This window comes from Vicugna pacos, chromosome 14 (genome assembly GCF_048564905.1).
Source record: "Vicugna pacos chromosome 14, VicPac4, whole genome shotgun sequence".
Taxonomy (NCBI): domain Eukaryota; kingdom Metazoa; phylum Chordata; class Mammalia; order Artiodactyla; family Camelidae; genus Vicugna; species Vicugna pacos.
In genome coordinates this window covers 60,658,113-60,675,429 of record NC_133000.1, presented here as the reverse complement: position 1 = coordinate 60,675,429, position 17,317 = coordinate 60,658,113, and the positions used below count along the sequence as shown (strand labels likewise).

The following is a 17,317-nucleotide window of genomic DNA, read 5'->3' as shown; positions in this document are numbered from 1 at the left end:
GGCTGCGTGAATAAATGAACTCATCAGGTGGAAGGCGTCTTCTCTCCTGGGTCCCTGATGCCATGTAGGGTTCAGGTCTTTATCAAGTGGTAATGCCAGCATGGAGTGGTTATTTTGAAAACCAACTGGATAACTTAACTATCTGATTATTACAGTTAATACATGAAGTCAAGTAAGGTAACCTGGGTGTGCTTGTCCACATCCCCAATACAAATCACTTTATAGTAAAAAAAAATCCAATGCTCCCTCCCTAAATGCTCAAAAGACATCAGTAAATTCCAGTAGGAAAAAAAAAAAAGAATAAACAACCTATACTGAAAAGTTTTTTTATCCTCCTAAATTCTCTATGCCCCAGCTAATGGAATAATTAGCTCCATATGCATGAGAGCTGATGTTGGTTTCTTGTTATTATTAGGGAGGTAATTATTCGCTCCGCACAAGAAGAAAAAAGCCAATATATTTTATCAGGGAAGAGCTAGTTTTTCAGGCAGACTACACATAGTCTGAACATTGGGATAGAATTTAAATCAGCCACCAAATGAGCTAGTCTTAACACAAAGCTTAGATTGAAAACCTTACCATTGGGAAAGAATACCAAAAAGGGTTGTTAGCCACAAACACCAAGCCGAGAGAAAGTGACTAAACCCGCTGGTCAGGTACCATGTTCAATTCGCTCTCTAGACAATTAGGAAAGAGAAAGTGGAGGTGGAATTTCTCAGAAACTCTCCAGAATGACCGTACAAAGACAAATGAGCATGAGAGGAAGGTAAGAAGACCGAAGCTTACACTATGTTGCATTGTCCTCCACACAATCCTCTGGGAAGCAAGAGGAAAAACAAATTCAAAGGAAAAAGAAAGAGAGATTATTCTATACATAATAGCACAACACAGGTATAACGTTCAGCTTTGCAGCGCGGCATTCCCCCCACCCCCGCCCCAAACTCCCTCCGAATGACCAGTAGGCTGTTTGAGAGTCTGCACACACCGTACAATGTCGGATACTTACTGGAGATTCAATGGTCTAACTCATCGCCAACTGGATGAATTACCTTCTATTTTTTAAAAAATTGCCTTTAATAAAGTGTGCTCCTCTAAGATACGCAGTTTACAGTACATTTTTTGCTCTAAGAAATCAGCTAGAGTAAAATGAATGACACCCCCTGCACAAGTGTGTCCAGGAGCTGTACAGCATGTTGTGTTGTAACATCCTGAGATATACAACGAATTGTCCGTTACTGACGATGCTCTGAAACACCTTGGTAGGCTCAGATCTTAAAAGTCGAGCTATTTTCTGTTGATTTATTTTTACACCCTATACTTTGAGTGACGGTCCACTGGAATTTTCTTTAAAGAAATCATTGTTCTACATGAAGTTATTTAAGAGAATTCACAGTTTATAAATTTAAATAAAAAGGAAGAGAACCAATCTCTTCCCAAGGGCAAATAATCAAATAATCACCTCTAGTCTGTTTAACTGAAAATCAGTAAGAGTGGCTGAGAGAGAGGGTTGCCAGGGTGAGGGTTGGGAACAGGGAAAAGACTGCACAAGGATGGGTCTTTGTTAGCAGTTTGTTAACCGAATGAGTTGATGGCATTTGCATCTTGAACAGATCATGGCTGCTGGCAGGAAGGACTGCGCTACCCTCTGAGGAGTCAGCAGTGGAATTTATACAGGTGCATTCATTCACGACCGGCTAATAAAAAGAACTTAATGGTAGTATGTCTGAAAGCTGCACCTAAACCGTTTTTTATGCCCATGTAACTTTGGAGGAACACATGGAATGTTTCCTCATGATGGAAGAATTGACAACTTCTTTATAAACGCAGCAAGAGGTTAAAGGATGGGACTGATCCACATTTAAGAGAGAGTTTTGCTTTGTTTTCAGTTATTTTCAGTAGTTTACCTAGATTGGGATTAGGAGCTTTATTTCTAAAACAAACCCCATAATTACCATTTCACATAAAAAATAGCTTTATAGTAACTGATACAGGAACGTTTACCAACAGACCCCAAAATTAATGCCACAGGTACTCATTTTAAATGGTAGCCAAAAGCAACTCTCCGACAGCCCTATAGTTAAGTTATTTTCACTTTGGCAAAAGGGGCGTGGTGACTGGGATTGTCTTTTGATGCTTTCCTTTGAAGCCTTCTCTCTGCTGAAACAGAGAAATTCAAGGAAGTCTTTTCCAATTATCCTTCTTTTCTGGGACACATGCTTCTTATAAATATTCAGGAAACATCTTTTCAGGGGAAAATTAAAGCAGGAGTAGGTAACATAAGACTTGTTTATAAACATTCCAAATAGGCTGAAATCTATGTCAGGCTCATCAGGACCGTTCACCAATGCATGGATTGCACGGACTGCATGGATCGTGAAGATGATTTTGTCTGACTGTTGCACAGCGTAATCTGGCCAAGGTAACCGCTCCAGCCTTTCCACCATCCAGAACTATGTTGAACCTTCAAAGGGAAGAAAGCTTTGGGGGGCCCAAAGGCTGCAAATGGAGATTCTGATGTTAGCTTCAAGGCTGGCTTATGTTTCTCAAGAATAAGATTATGCAGCTCTTTTGGAAGTGGAAAGAGTCCCTTAGTGTTAGGGACTGGGCAAGTAGCCCCAGGTGGGTTTATGGCTGGCTGTGAATTACAAATTGCTAATTCTTACAATTTGGGAAAGAATCAGAATTTACTCGAATAAAAAATTAATAAAACTGTCATTCTCCTTTATGGAGCCTGAAGCCACACCTATGAGGAAGTAAGTACTATGTGCAGTGAGAGAACATTTTAGAATAAAAGTGGCTTACTGATTTAAATTTCTGTGCACTGACTCTGGTCCTTATACACCTTGAGTTTGGTCCTTTTTTTATTTTTCCTCATGATCATATGATTAACCATTACCTATTCTTTTCAGAAAAAAGTGATTAAATATATTGGGGGGGTACATAAAATAGAAGATCCTAAATCAGTTTGCTATTTGTCAAGATTCTTCAAGACCCTTATATTGGGGGCATTTTGAGGATGACCAATGAAGCCCCTTTATAAAAAAAAGTTCAAATTCCAATTTTCACATCTCCTAGATTTTAAATATCATGTGAAAGTCTCAGTGCTGATGTTTTATTTAAGCTATACTACGTTGTATAAACACTGTTGCCTTGAGAAAACTATTTTTCCTGCTCTGTTTCCCCTGTTTGAGTGTGTGAGTGTGTGTGTGTGTGTGTGTGTGTGTGTGTGTTTCTCTCTCCTGGGAGAGAAAACTGCTTCTGTTTCAAAGGGGAAAAAATTAATTAGCAGTCAGAGATGTCATTATATTATTTAAAATCAATGCAGTTTTAACTAAATGCATAATGTATCTCATTGGTTTTTAAATTTTATTTTCCAATGGTAAGAATATTTAACCTGAGATCTATCCTCTTAACCAGTTTTTAAGCACACAATACAGTATTGTGATCAATGTTGTACAGCTGCTGTCTAGAACTTATTTATCTTGCATTGTGCCCAGTTCTTAAATCAGAGTTTATGAACATTCTGAATTGTTTCAATAACTAAGTTAGAGCCAATTAAAATAGAAAAAAAAGAGAAGAAGAAGAAGAAGGAGAGAGAGAGGGGTCAGACCCACACTCACAATTTGTACTCTGGTTAATAGGATCTTGACATACAAAGGAATTTGAACAGTAGAAATCCAAACAATGGAATCTAATGAAACCATCATTTCTTTACAACTGGCTAGTCATTTGGTGGAATCTAATTGATCGTTTAAAAGAAAAAAGGTGACTAATTTTTAAAATTCTCCTGAAACCGAATAGAGAAGAGATATAACTAAGGTAAAGTACAAAGTCGAAGCAGTTACCCAGATGATTCCTTTTTCAAAACCTAGACTGAAGAGGGGATTTTATTTGCTAGTAAACAGTAATAAATTTATAACATAACTCAGTGGTTAATGACACCACTTACCCCTGCACTTTGGCACTTTGTGGAGACGCCTTTGTGTTATAAGTACATTTCATTTTTACAGAGAGAAATACTTAATGTACTTACTTTGAGGCCAAATGCTACCAATTTAATCTTATGAGTTCTGTGCTGTAGAAGGATATTAACTAAAATGATACAGTGATTTATAACAGTGACTAATAAAAGTATTTTCATAACCAGAAACCCTTGAGATCTGAGTTTATATGACATAATCCAATGTGGTTCAAGTGTTTTATGACCTTAAGGCTTTTATCTGTTAATTTTACATCAAGATAATTGGCACAGCAACAAAAGAGCACCAACAATCCCAGGTATATAAATTGTTTAGAGTGCTATAAATTGCACTGAAAACAATCAGGCCGTATTTCTTTGAAATTATGAGCTTCTCATTTTTTATAGCAAAATTTGATCTTTAAAACACATTTGAAAAATCGTGTTTATTACATTTATGGTTGTATTCTCCAAGCAAATTGCTTCAAAGATATGTATTCAGTCCCCTGACACACATTTAAATGGATCAGAGAGTGACTATTTCTAAGGATTCCAACTCTTAAAAGACACACAGAAAGAAAAAAAAAAAGGTAGTTACATTGATTTGGGGTCTCTTGGCAAGGTCTTTCAAGCAGAAAACTTTAGATATAAAGCAAATTCATAATAAAGTTACACTATATCATAATCGAATAAATAACTGAAGCAGATGAATAAGAAATGCGCTATTGTAATTAGATCTCTGGAAGAAATAGTAACTTAGTCATCAAATGAATATTTCAGAAGAAATATGGAGTTGAAAATTTGGGCATTGCATGAGTGGATTAATAGTGATAAGGTTTCTTAAATAACCTAATTCTTGACCTAAAAGGAAGATCTCATTACTTTTCAATATTCCAATTAAGACCAGAAGCAGACATAAGAATGAGATGACTTTTATAACCAACTGTTTCAGAATCCCATCTTGTCTTCTGAAGATTAACCTCGGTAACAGAGAGCGGCCACCATGGCCATCAATCCGAGAGAACTCACCAGCCGGTCCAAGCTCGTGCCTGCCGCAGTGGTTGGTCTCTCCTCAGGATTGTAAGGCCTGAACCGTGTGTTAAAATTTTCAGGAGCTGAGCGAGCGGATCTGAGGGCTGGAGCAGGTTTGGGTTGGCCACATCCCTGAAAGACCTGGAAGAACCATTGAAAAGTTAAGAAAGTTACACAGTGAGTTCCTTCCTAAGATCGTGACGTTGTAGTGTGCAACGCAATGGCTTCCATATTTTTCATGGAACTCTTACCTTCAGCGAACTCTGATCCTGAAACTTAAACAAATACAACGACTAAGAAAACAGAAAGAATTACCCAGTCAGGTACAGAGTGACTGACTTATACCGCCTGACTTATTTTCAACGTATACAATCAATCCTCATTATTTATGGATTCTGTTTTTGTGACTTTGCTTACAGGCAACCTTTTCCATACCCACAGGTTTTGCATCTGCGAATCCAACCAAACTAGGATCAACTTCGATTTTGTTATCTGCAAGGGCTCCTGGAATTCACTCCCTGCGGATACAAAGGGGAGACTGTACTTGCTAAAATTAATTTGTAGCCCCCAAATTAATTTAATTAATTAAAGGAAACTTAAGCCCTTCTGCAGACATGGCTGAGTGGCAAAGTGCATGTTCCCAGCTGAGGTCTAACAGGTGAAGCTCTGCCTTCTTGTTTCAGTGTTCACGCTGCAAACATGTGGTCTATTTAGTGCCAAATTTTCCCCTCACTTTGTGCTTTTGCTTGGCAGTTTCCCTGTTTAAAATGGCCTCCAGCTGTAGGGCTGAAGTGCTATGTGGTGCTCCTAAGCACAAGAAGGTTGTGATGTGCCTCATGGAGAAAATATGTGTGCTAGATAAACTTCATTCGACATGAGTTATAGTGTACGAGTTCAATGTTAATGAATCAACAATCAAGTTAGGTGTCTTTAAGGAGAGACACACATAAAAGAAGGTTATGAACTAACTGATGACAATGTGATGAAAAGCTTGCAGGAGCCTAACCCTGTATTTCCCGTAGGAGCAATGGTTCAGTATTTGCTAATTCAGTGTTTGCTGTGACTTTAAAGAACATTACTATGCACATAATGAGAATCGATGGTATTAAAAACAGGAATTTTAATAGTTACTCTCCATAAGATGATTCCAGGATAAAAGAAACTGTGTCCCAGACATTTTTATGTACTTGAATTTGGCATTCAAGAAACATTCGCTGGGGGAGGGTATACAGCTCAGTGGTAGAGTACGTGCTTAGCATGCATGTGCAAACAATCCCCAGGATATCCATTAAAAATAAAACAAATATAAACCTAATTACCTTCCCCCAAAACAAACAAGAAAAGTGAAAAAAAAAAAAAGAAACATTCGTTTGGGATCCTTGTTTTTATGACAAATGTATTTCACGTATCGCATATAAGGGCAAGTAACTTGACTGTCTCCCCCTTTGAATAATGAAAGTCTGTACTGGAAGAATTCTTTGAAGACCATCTCTTGAGCAACGGTGTGGAAATAGGACAAGCAAATGTGGATACAACCCCTATAATGACAGTTTCCTCTAATTTTGTTGTTGACAGCTGTTCGTGTCACAATTAGAGTTGCTGTGGGAAATCAAACATTCGATGATAATGATCTTCGGGACTGAGCTGCCAGTTGCTTCCCACGGTGGCTTCACTCGGCGGTGTGGGAGATACCTCCTTTGCCGCTTTTAGAAACTTTGTCCTCTGTGCTGGTTATCAAGAGATAATACTTTTACCAGAATTACAGGACATCTACTAACATTTGCAGGAAGTTTTGATGAAGTTTAACTTGACATTGCTTCCATTTCTACACAGGAGATGATTCTACAATTGGATACTTTTTTCACTAAACTTGTCAGGACGATTTATGTCATCCAATTCTGAACGAAAACATGTATGTTTAGAACTCATTCCTTCCCGTTTTGTTATTTGATTCTGCCTTGCTTAACTCTAAAAAAAGCAGTTTTCATCAGGCATATTACGGCGTTTCCCTGAAGTATGCAGAGGGCTCCTGAGTGCCGTTCCCAATGACAAATTCCATCCTGAGACACAATTCATCTGCTTTTACCACTACAGCTGATCCCTCCTTTGTTGTATTCAACAGTTCTCCTTCAACTCAGCGTTCTGCAGCGCGGGAGCACTTTGTCTTGGCATTCCTCGAGATTGGTCTTAACACACTATTGATTATTCTTCTCTCACACAATTTCTGAAGCTGATGGTGTAAACCAGTGTGATAAAGATAGTGGCCCCCTTTCTCCCTAGTGCCTAAATCACTTCCCTGCGGCAAGGTCATTGCTGATGGGGACATTAACATTTCCAAAGCGCCAGGGTTCTGTTGAGTGTGCTGTTTTGGATTGCTTCCAAAATGACAGCTGACTTTTAAAAAGTATGAAGCCTAAAGCAAAACAATGCTAATGGTCATGCTGAGATTTCTTTAAGTCGGCCACTGAAAGAGTTAACTGAGCTTTTTAATTCGCCCTTGGAGAGTGGGAAAAACCTGGTTCACCTGGTTAAGTTAAATCAAAGGAACAAGAAATGCCCTGAAAGAATATTCGTGCCCCAGGGAAGATATTTCATTGTAACAGAAAACCTTACCACTTGTTTGATTTCTTTTTTCTTTTTTTGGAGGCTGTTAATTGTAATAGTAGATCATAGTTAAGTCAATATAGCTTTCTGTTATTTATATCAGGTTTGGATTTTGAAGATGGCTTCGGTGCAGAAATTGCTGGGTCTATGATTCAAGTTGAAGAAAACACAGACTTCTAATTATTATGGAAACAGCACTTAACCCCATAATCAGGTGGAGACCTACATAGAAACTTGTCACAATGTGTCAAGATTCGTGAAAGGTTTTCAACACAGATTCTATTATACCCTTGGAAAAAGGGACTTGTCACAAGAGAGATCCTTACATGTGGAAGTGCCAAGCTTATGGATCAAGAGCAGTTTTTCAGAAATTTACAAAACCTAAACAATCAAGCAACCAAACCAAACCAAACCAAAATAAAAAAAACAACTTGCAAAGAAGACCAGAGCATCAACTCACCCTGTCTTTGTCTGGGAGTGAATTAAAACACCTCTATGATTCTCACGCAGAGAATGTCACTTATACTACATATACCCATTGAATAACTAAGATATCGCACAAAGTCAAAGTGAATTGTTTCCTTTTTAATACATGCAATCTGTTAGCTGGACAAAATATTTGTAAAACATGGGTTTCGTGGAGTGGTTGACAAAAGGAATTCCTGTGCAGAACATTTGGACTATCTCAGACAATTTTCTGAGCCTGCTCTAAGCATCAGGATAGTCAGACGAAGTTCTGTGGCTCCTGAAATCTAGGGCTGTATCGCTATAAAGGACCAAAGAGCCTTTTTCCTGGTGGCCTGGGTACCCCAATATTTTATATTTTGAATAAGGGTAGAAACAGATGAGGAATAATAATGTGGGGGGAAGGGTCTTAAGTTAAATGAGTCTGTAGATCAAGGTTTTCCCTCAAGGAGTGGTCAGGACTGGAGATATGGATTTGGACCATTAGCCTAAAGATGGTATTTCAAACCCTGAAACGGGTGGCACTTAGCAAGGGCTGGTACGTAGACAGGCGGCAGAAGGGGCTGAGGATAGCCCAGCGCCGTGCCGACATTCAGAGGACCTCTCTGAACCTTAGTTTCCTCCTCTACCAAATTGCAATAATAATATTATTTACTGCACAGAGAGGCTGTGATGATAAAATGTAGTCTGTAAGGCAGCAAGACAGAAGCCAATGTCTGGAAAAGTAAGTGCTTGATAATAATTAGCTAATTATGTCATTCTGTGGTTGGTTCTTTCTAGTTTTATTTTCTCAGTAAGGAGATTTGAGGAGGAAGAATGTCTGGGCTGATGCTTCTTAAATGTCTTCCACAAAATATTATTTCTGGGGCTGTTAACAGCTGTTACATAAGCAATAGATTCGATGCGTCAAAGTTAGATGAGGTATCCTAGCAGGGCTTCATCGAGCTGACATGTGTTCTGCCTCGTCAAAAGGGAGCAGCTCATTTGTAGCGTTTTCCAAAACTCTCTGGCCATGGCTTCTCCAGGAAGTTCTCACAACATGTTCCAGGGAACATACCGTGACACACTGTGACGCCTGCTCTAATTAGCCAAGAGGAGAAGTGGTTCAGATGTCACTGCATTTACTTAGAGGTATTTGTGAAGCCATTTCTCTCCCCACCACCTTTCATTCGAGGGAGGAAATACTATTTCCAGACACTAAAAAATCTTCTCTTTACGACAGAAGTTTCCAGAGACTATAGCTGCGGGCTGAGCCACCCCATTGTGGGACATATCACTAGCTGTGCTCCTTAAAGAAATAGAATCAGTATTACCTCCTGCCTGGCTCCCTCCAAGGGATGTTGAAAGGGATAATTAGATAATTTAGAAAAGTGTTTGGAAGTCCCAATGTAGACAGATGCCACAGATGTACAAAGGAATTATCCTTCCCATCAAGCGGACTCGCAAAACCTGCGGATTTCAGGAAGATATCTGGCTCATGAATCCTCTCGCTTAAGAAGATTACTAAAATAATGTCTCAGAAGTATGCTGGCATTTTGAGATTAAAGAAGCTGACAAAGATGGAAAGTGCCGAAAGAAGAGAAATTTTGTTGTTTCAGAGAAACAGGAGAGGGGCGTATGTACATGGTGATAACAGGTTTGACGGCTGCCTTCGGTTTCTCAGTAAAAGCATTTTTCCTTTAAGAACACTGCAGCATCCTAACATATTTCCTTAAAATAAAATAACACGGTGTGCACTTTTTCAGAGGCACCCATGATTTTATACCTGTATCTCTTTGTCTCCTTTATCTTCTGCAGGTTGATCGTACATTCACAAAAGTCATTACTGGCAATCTGAGAAGCAACGGTGGCCGACCCATCCTGTCTTAGCTCATATGTGTGGGTGTGTTTTAATGTATCTTCTCAGTTTCCACACGGTGGGTTTTCATTCTAGTGGGAAAGATGTTGCTGTTCCCATAAATCATTTTGAAATTTGCAAACGGAATTCTGATCTTTTTTTATCCGTATAGGTGACAGTTAATGCTACTTAGATTTAATTGGGCTTGATGTTTTAAGAGTAAGTGATGTTTTATTTACTTACTAGATTCTCATTCATATTAGAATGTTAATGAATGAACTATTTGTTAGATGACCGCTTGGGGAATTCAAATCTATCCTGTTTGTTCCCAAGGAAACAGAAGCTATCATATCTGCATTGGCTCTACATATATTTTGTCCAAGTTTGGCCATTATTTTCGTGAGAGACCCGTGTAACAAGAAGGTCATGAATAAGAGTCTAAAAGCTTGGTGTCCTGGTTTCAGTCTTTCTCCTTCCACCTGTGTGACCTGGAAGTAATTTTTCCCCAAATCTCAAGGCTGTTGTGAAGATAAAATGAGATGATGCTTAGAAAAGACACTGAAACAAGGAGGCATAAAGATGCATTATTATTTTACTGAAGTAATCTATAATTAAGTAGGACAATAAAAGGTAACAAATCAAACCTAGAGATTATGCAGAGTGATGCATGAATAATTCAAGTTTTATGAAAAATAGGAGCTTATACTTTTTGTTCATCATTGTATCCCAGAATCTGTAAGAGTTCCTAGCACATTGTATGGGTTTAAAAAAAAATTGGAAATGAAAGATTATGAAAAAATAAAATTTTTAGTTGTAATCCCCCCACTTTGCAAACATGTATGGAAGGCAATGAGGAAGTAGATTTCTGTAATGAGACAGAAAAGGCAGGAGACGAAAGAAAGCTAACACTTATTGAGTGTCTACGATGGACCAGACTCACTATGCTCTGTGTTTCATACACTTATCTCAGTCAATCATCTCTTCAAAATTATAGTTGAACCCTTCTTCCTTAGGCTCTAGAAAATACAATGAATCATGCATCCACATTAAAAAAAAAAAGCATTTCCCTTACTCCATATACCATGCCAGCTTAAAGCAAAACCATATCAACAACTTTGTTTAAACTGATGACTAGAACCCAGAAGTCCTGTTTCTTGGCCACGTGATAATAGATACTCGCTGTGTTTGATAGGACACTCAGAGAGCAGAAGTCTGTGTATAGGACAGGCCTGGCTCTCTGACTGTTGGTGGGTGCGAGCTGAGAGCCAGTCTTCTAGAGATACCTGGGTTCACGTCTCTGGCAGTGGCTGTTTCCGCACTTCCTCATCCTGTCAAAACGGTGAGCAGCAGCGCCTGCACGCGGCCTCTGCTGTATCACATCCCTGTCGCTCATTGTGCGGGTTCAGCGCAGAGCTGGGGCCCCGCCTCAAAGCGGAAGTGAAGCGTGAAGACTGAAGTGGGTGTTAAGGGGACGTCCACATACCATCAGCCATTAGATGTGAGTAAGGTAAGATATTAAGAAACCCATTTCATGAGAAGTAGTTGCAAGGACAGCTCCATGATGACCACAATGCAAGATGCAACTGACACCTTAGGGCCTCATTTTCGCACATTTGTTTCTGGTTCCCAGTAACCTGCTAATATCCTAAGAAGCGTTTTCCTGAACATAAACTTAAAACCTTAAAATGATAACTTTTTTCTTTAAATATGAAATCATTATACTCCTCACACAGTTAAAAATGAGTATTTTTTATTTTTATTTTTTGACTTTTATTACAGCGCCAATTTTTGGGATGGATTTTGCCTTTCAAGGTAACAGGCTTTCATCCTATGACTCCGAACAATCTCTCCTCTTCTCTCTTTTCCTTCGTCTTCTCTTCCCTCTTCCCCTACTTCTTCTCTCACTCTCTTTCTCTTTTTTCTTTGCTCCCTGATTCAAGATGCATCTTTATGCCTCCTTTTCTTTCCTTAAAGATTGATTATAATGGTTTCTTGGCAAGTTCTCTGGCAAACTTGAAGTCCCTGGATGGGTCCAGGATTCTGTGTAGAGACTTCGGGGTTGGACTGAATCAAGTCAAGTCATCAGTTTCAGTTTTGGCTGCTTTTCATTCATTGGCTTCAATTTTCAAAAGCCAGCGACCGTGTCAGCTTCAATGTTTTAAACATTCACTCCCAATGCTTATGCAGCTTGCTTCCAGAATGTCTTGTCAGATGGGTTGCATACTTTTTAAAATCGTTTCTTCAATAAAAGCAAATTCCTTCCATTTGCTTAAGAAGATGATTTTTTTTCCCTTGAAGGTTTTGCATTCCTTCCTCAGCAGAACACCTTGATATTTCCTCCCAAATGGCAAGCAGGGAGGAGTGACAAGGAACTGAACAAAGCATTATCTTGAGTGTGAAGAAAACAAAACAAAACAAAACTGAACTCTACTGGCCTCGCTAAATGATAATTTCATATGCTCTTTGTTTGCAAGGTTTAAAGCAATGCTTTAAGATCACTTTGCAGAATTTACATAAATGTTGAATTTCAGCAGCCTGGCTCTGTATCATATATTCAAATGACCATTTAACAAGTATTTGTAGAGTGTCACTGTGGCCAGACTTAGACGCTAGGGATACGCCCACTGGCCATGTCCCTGATCTCGTGAGGGTTCTGACAAGAAATCAGGCAATTACAGTACAATGTAATAAATGCTATGGGAACACCCATCAGGGGCAAATAACCTGGACTGGGGAGTCAGAGAAGCTTCCTAGGAGAGCAGCAATGTGCTGGGATGGGCTCTTACTGGAGCACATGACCACTTGTTAAATTTTCAGGAAATTTGTAAGCCAGTCATTAAACAGAGTGATTATTGAAAGTTAAATCGTATACACTTAAGATGATCTAAATTTTATTAAAAACAAAGGTAATTATACTAAAAACTCATTACCTCCTAATTATTTTACCATTAATGGTTATTTATGCCAAGTGTGTCTGTAAGGCGGAAATAGTACATTGTCAGGGGGCTACTCTGTGCTCAGTGGACATCATGTTGGTAGCTTGAAATTTACACCCCAGAAACTGGCAAACACTATAAACTAGCATGTTGTTTTTTTTTTTGCATAGAGTACTGGTTGTGCAAACATTGACTATTATACCACTGAATCTTGCCAGGGAAGTTGGAGAAATAGTTGCAGTATGCCTGGTGAATGGCGTGTATTTGGGGAGAGGGGAATAGAAAGGATAGAAAGAACATTTCAGGATAAGGAACGGCATGTGCAAAACTATGGAGATGAGAGAGGACACTTCTTCCGAGTAGCAGAGCCAAGGCCATTTTGTACGTCTGCTGCGCACAGAGGTTCTCTCTCCTCCTAGATTAACACTTCTGTTAGGACTCAGGCTCTGTCAGTCGGTCAGTCTTATTCACTGCTATGTCCACAGCGTCTAGTGCTGCGCTTGGCAGATAACCGGTGCTTAATAGTTACTTTAATGATTTAAGGTGGGGAGAGAGCTAAGTGGTGGACCCAGAGGGGCAGGTTAAGGACTGCATCGTGCAGGAACACACCTGGGCTTTATTTAAATGGCAACAGGGAACCACAGAAAGATATCATGCAAGGAAGTAATGTGGACACATTTGCATTGTCAGCAATCCCTCTGGCGACAATGTGGAGAGGGACTGGAGTGCGGCGAAACCAGAGGCAGGGAATTAATTAGGAGGCTATAATCCAGGTGTGAGGTGATTAAATTAGGGGAGACGCTGTGGATGGATTCAGAAGATGTTTAGAAATGACTGTTTAACGGGTTTCATTAGGGATTGACTGTGAGGGCGGAGGGGGAGGAGGAGTTCAGGCTTCTGGCTCGGACAAAAGAGCAGTAGAAGAGACGTTCCCTGGGATGGAGAACCCGGGGAGGGAAGGGTTTGTGGGAGGATGATGAGCTCAGTATTGAACAGGTGTATTTGAGGTGGCGGGTGGAGGTGTGCCCCAGACAAGTGGATAAACAGGTGCAATCACGAGAGTAATCTGGGCTAGAGCGAGATTTGGGATGAAAACTCTTACCGTCACTGTAACAAACCCAGAACATCGTGTCTGAGATGTTTCACATTTTCCACATAAGAATGCTTTTTGTCAGCCATTCTTGCAAACCTCATGTTTTAAAAACACTTATTCTAGTTAACAGATTACATGTATTAATCAAGAAGTGTTGACTTTCACTTTGTAAGGCACCTCAGCGATTTGTTTGATATTAAAGATATATTCTGGGAAAATGATGAGGTGAGAAAAAGAGACATGCTAAATGCGTTAGCAGAAAAAGACCTACAGAAAGCCATATATAATTCCAAAATTTCTGGCTGAACAAGTTGCTACAAATGCAGACGTAGCTCCTTCACATGTTTAAATATGGGCTGGCTTGGGCATGACTCTACCAGGATCAAACCAGACTGCATATATATACCAGAGTAGAAAGGAAATGCTAAACGCTGGGGATGCTTGTGTATTTGTGAAACTGGGCAGAGGCCACTGAAATTCCCCTAAAGCAATAATCGGCTGCCTATGAGAAGCATGGTTCTAAGGAAACAGTTTCTCCTCTTTAAAGGCAGGAGGAGGTTGGAAGAACTTTCCTTCCTGAGAGCAAGAGGGTATCTTGTTCTGTTTCTAAGAACGCACTGAGTATTAAATACCGAGCTAGGTTTCAATCACCTACTCTTGAGTAGACTTCATTAAATGTAATCTTCTTATCTTCTGCCCTCAAGTTAAAGTGAAAGAAAATCTTAAGATAAATCTCCAAAGGTTAGAGATAATCAGGAGTTTCCCCTTATCATGTAAAGGGGAAAAAAAAAGATATATATTTATATATATATAAACCTTTTACATGGAAAGAAAGTTAAAACTAGTTTGCTTTGGATGCATTTCCTATAAATGCATCATAGATATTTTTCTCAAACCTTCATTTACTTTATAAAGAAAGGTGTGTCTTTTTTCCCCACCCTGTGTGTAGCATCTGAAAAATTTGGCTCTGTTATCCAGTGATGTTACAAACAGGAAAGGAACAGGTTCTGGCCTTCTGTAGAGAAATGAAGAAATCAAAGAATCAAAGATGTGTCAAGGTCACTGTTTCTTGGTGGAATATTATAAGTGAGACATGGTGGGCAGAATATGAGCTTTGAAATTTGAATGAACGGAGAAAATACTCTGAATCTAGAAATCAGTGAGAACTTGCTCTTTTCTTTTGGAAACAAAACTAAAGAGGAAATAGAAATAGGACTGAAAGCTTTATAAAGAGTATGGCCATTGGCTTTTTTCTCAGAGAGCAGGCGGAAGAACCACTTGTCAATGGAATAGGCCAGTAAGTCCCTTTATGTAAGAATTACGTGATGTTAAGCTGAGGCCACTGAAATCCCCCTAAACACCTTTGCTCTGCTGGCCTTGGTGCAGCCAGCAGGCCTGGACTCGGGCTGGGATGCTACCAAGTCTACTTCCACCCACTCCGCTCTGCTCTCAAGCCTGCTTTCCCCGAAGGCCTTGCTCATTAGATATTTATTCAGGGCCGAGACACATCATCACAGGCCATGCGGAAATCAATGTCCCTTTCCAGATGAGTCTCTACCATCAAAAATAACACCATGTGTGAGTGTATTTAAATGCAGGTGTGTGACCATCAAATCTGCTCTTCTGATCTGAGATGCTGGGGGGAAGCTCACAGCCCATCATGGGTGAGGCAGAACCACAGAGTCCATGGTCGTTAAAATTAACATATCATAGACATTTTCAATAACAAGGAAAATACTAAACTTTGACGAGTGGTTTTGATTTGACATATTCCATGCTAAGCATTTTACACGGATTACATCATTTCACTCTCAAACAACTTTATAAGTAGGTCCTACCAGCATCCTCATTTTTAATGTGAGTTGATTGAGTTTAGACAGATAAATAATTTGCCCCAAGTCACACATAACTAGAAAAAACCAGATGCCAGGGCTGTCTGACGTCAAAATCTGATGTCAAAATCTGATCTTGTCATGCTGACACTATTTTAAAGAATACAAGACTCGCTTCAAGTATATTTTAAGGTGTTTTCTATTCCTTATTGTTGAAATCTTTCTGGCATTAGACTTTCATGTTCTGAATTCAACACAGCAAAATGTACTGTTGCTTCCATGTGTGAAACGGCATGTTAGAAGGGCTGTCTGCAGAATGTAAGAATGAGTAAGATGTTGCTCCCGTCCTCAAATAACTTATAATCCTGGGAAGGAGAAGATAAGCCCACAAGTAACCATAACACAAGGAATAATGGTCTCATTGACTTAAGGGCACACGTCACGCACGGGCTCAGAGAAAGGAAGGGTAAATACTATAGGGATAAAAATATGCTTATTTGAACTGAATCTAATCAATGTCCTTTTATCTGAAGCAAGATATTTTTTTTCCAAGTGAATTCCCAAGACATTACACCTGAATGCTTTGAAAGGAAAAAGATCTAGAGAAAAGAAAAATACCTGGATGCTAGAAAAAGAAACCTAATCGTGATTGAAGAGATAATGATCAGAAAGCTGGAAAGGGGACATTTAGATTAACCCCCCCCCTTTTTTTTTTTACAGATGAGGAAACTAAGACCCGCTACCTGGAGGCAGAAATTATTACATTCTTCTTTCTGTTCTTTTAGGTTTTTTTCATCTTCATTTGAGCTGTAGATTTAGAAAGAATTGTCTGGAGAAGATAAAGTCACTGAAGTCCATGCTGCTCTTCTGTAATGGGTTCTACCCTCGTCTGTAATAAGTATTAATTGAATGGATGGTTTCAATTGGAATTTAATAAGTCTCCCTTCTTAATTTAGATTATATCTGACAAACCAATCTTTTCCTGGATTGGGTTTGAAATTATTCCTAATACAGTTAAATTATAGATAGTGACATCAGTTCCATCTTCCCTGATAGGACAGGAAGGAGGTTATCAACACATCTGAAATTCATAGGCAGAGATCGAGCGAGTTTTGTTCTCCCTTCCTTTAGAGAATTTCCTGAACCCTGCAAAGTTCAGAACTCCCTGGCTTTGCGTGGGTAATGGGAGTGGTAGAATAATGAGCACCCACTTCTGTCTTTGATAAAGATTGTAAAGTTGGTGAACGTAATAAACTTAGTTGGGGCTTGAAGAACGAACAACTTCTGTTTCTCCTCAGTAGGTTTCCTCACTGATCAGAAACAGTCATCCTTAGTCCTCATCATCAGTAACAGGTTCCAGGCAACAGCCTTCTCTGAAATGGCTGTTCCTCCAAGGCTGCAGTGTATCTGGTCCTGGTGGGGAGATACATACTGAGGAAACAGGGGCATGCTGGGAGAATCTTTTCCGTTGAATTAGACGGTTCTGGGCTATAATCCCAGCTCTGCTACTTCTTAGTTGCCTGGCCTCAGACAAGCAACTTAATCGCTCTAAATTTAACA

The 17,317-nt window shown here is 39.5% G+C and overlaps 1 protein-coding gene across 13 annotated transcripts in view; it reads right to left on the bottom strand.

Moving 5' to 3' along the window:
- Positions 1 to 17,317, bottom strand: part of GPC6 (glypican 6) — a 1,040,045-nt gene that overhangs the window by 82,164 nt on the left and 940,564 nt on the right. For all 13 annotated transcript variants that reach the window (XM_072976448.1, XM_031684439.2, XM_072976442.1 and 10 more), the window contains one exon: positions 4,988 to 5,131. In XM_072976448.1, the coding sequence (XP_072832549.1) occupies positions 4,988 to 5,131 (144 nt within the window). The remainder of the gene's footprint in view (positions 1 to 4,987; positions 5,132 to 17,317) is intronic.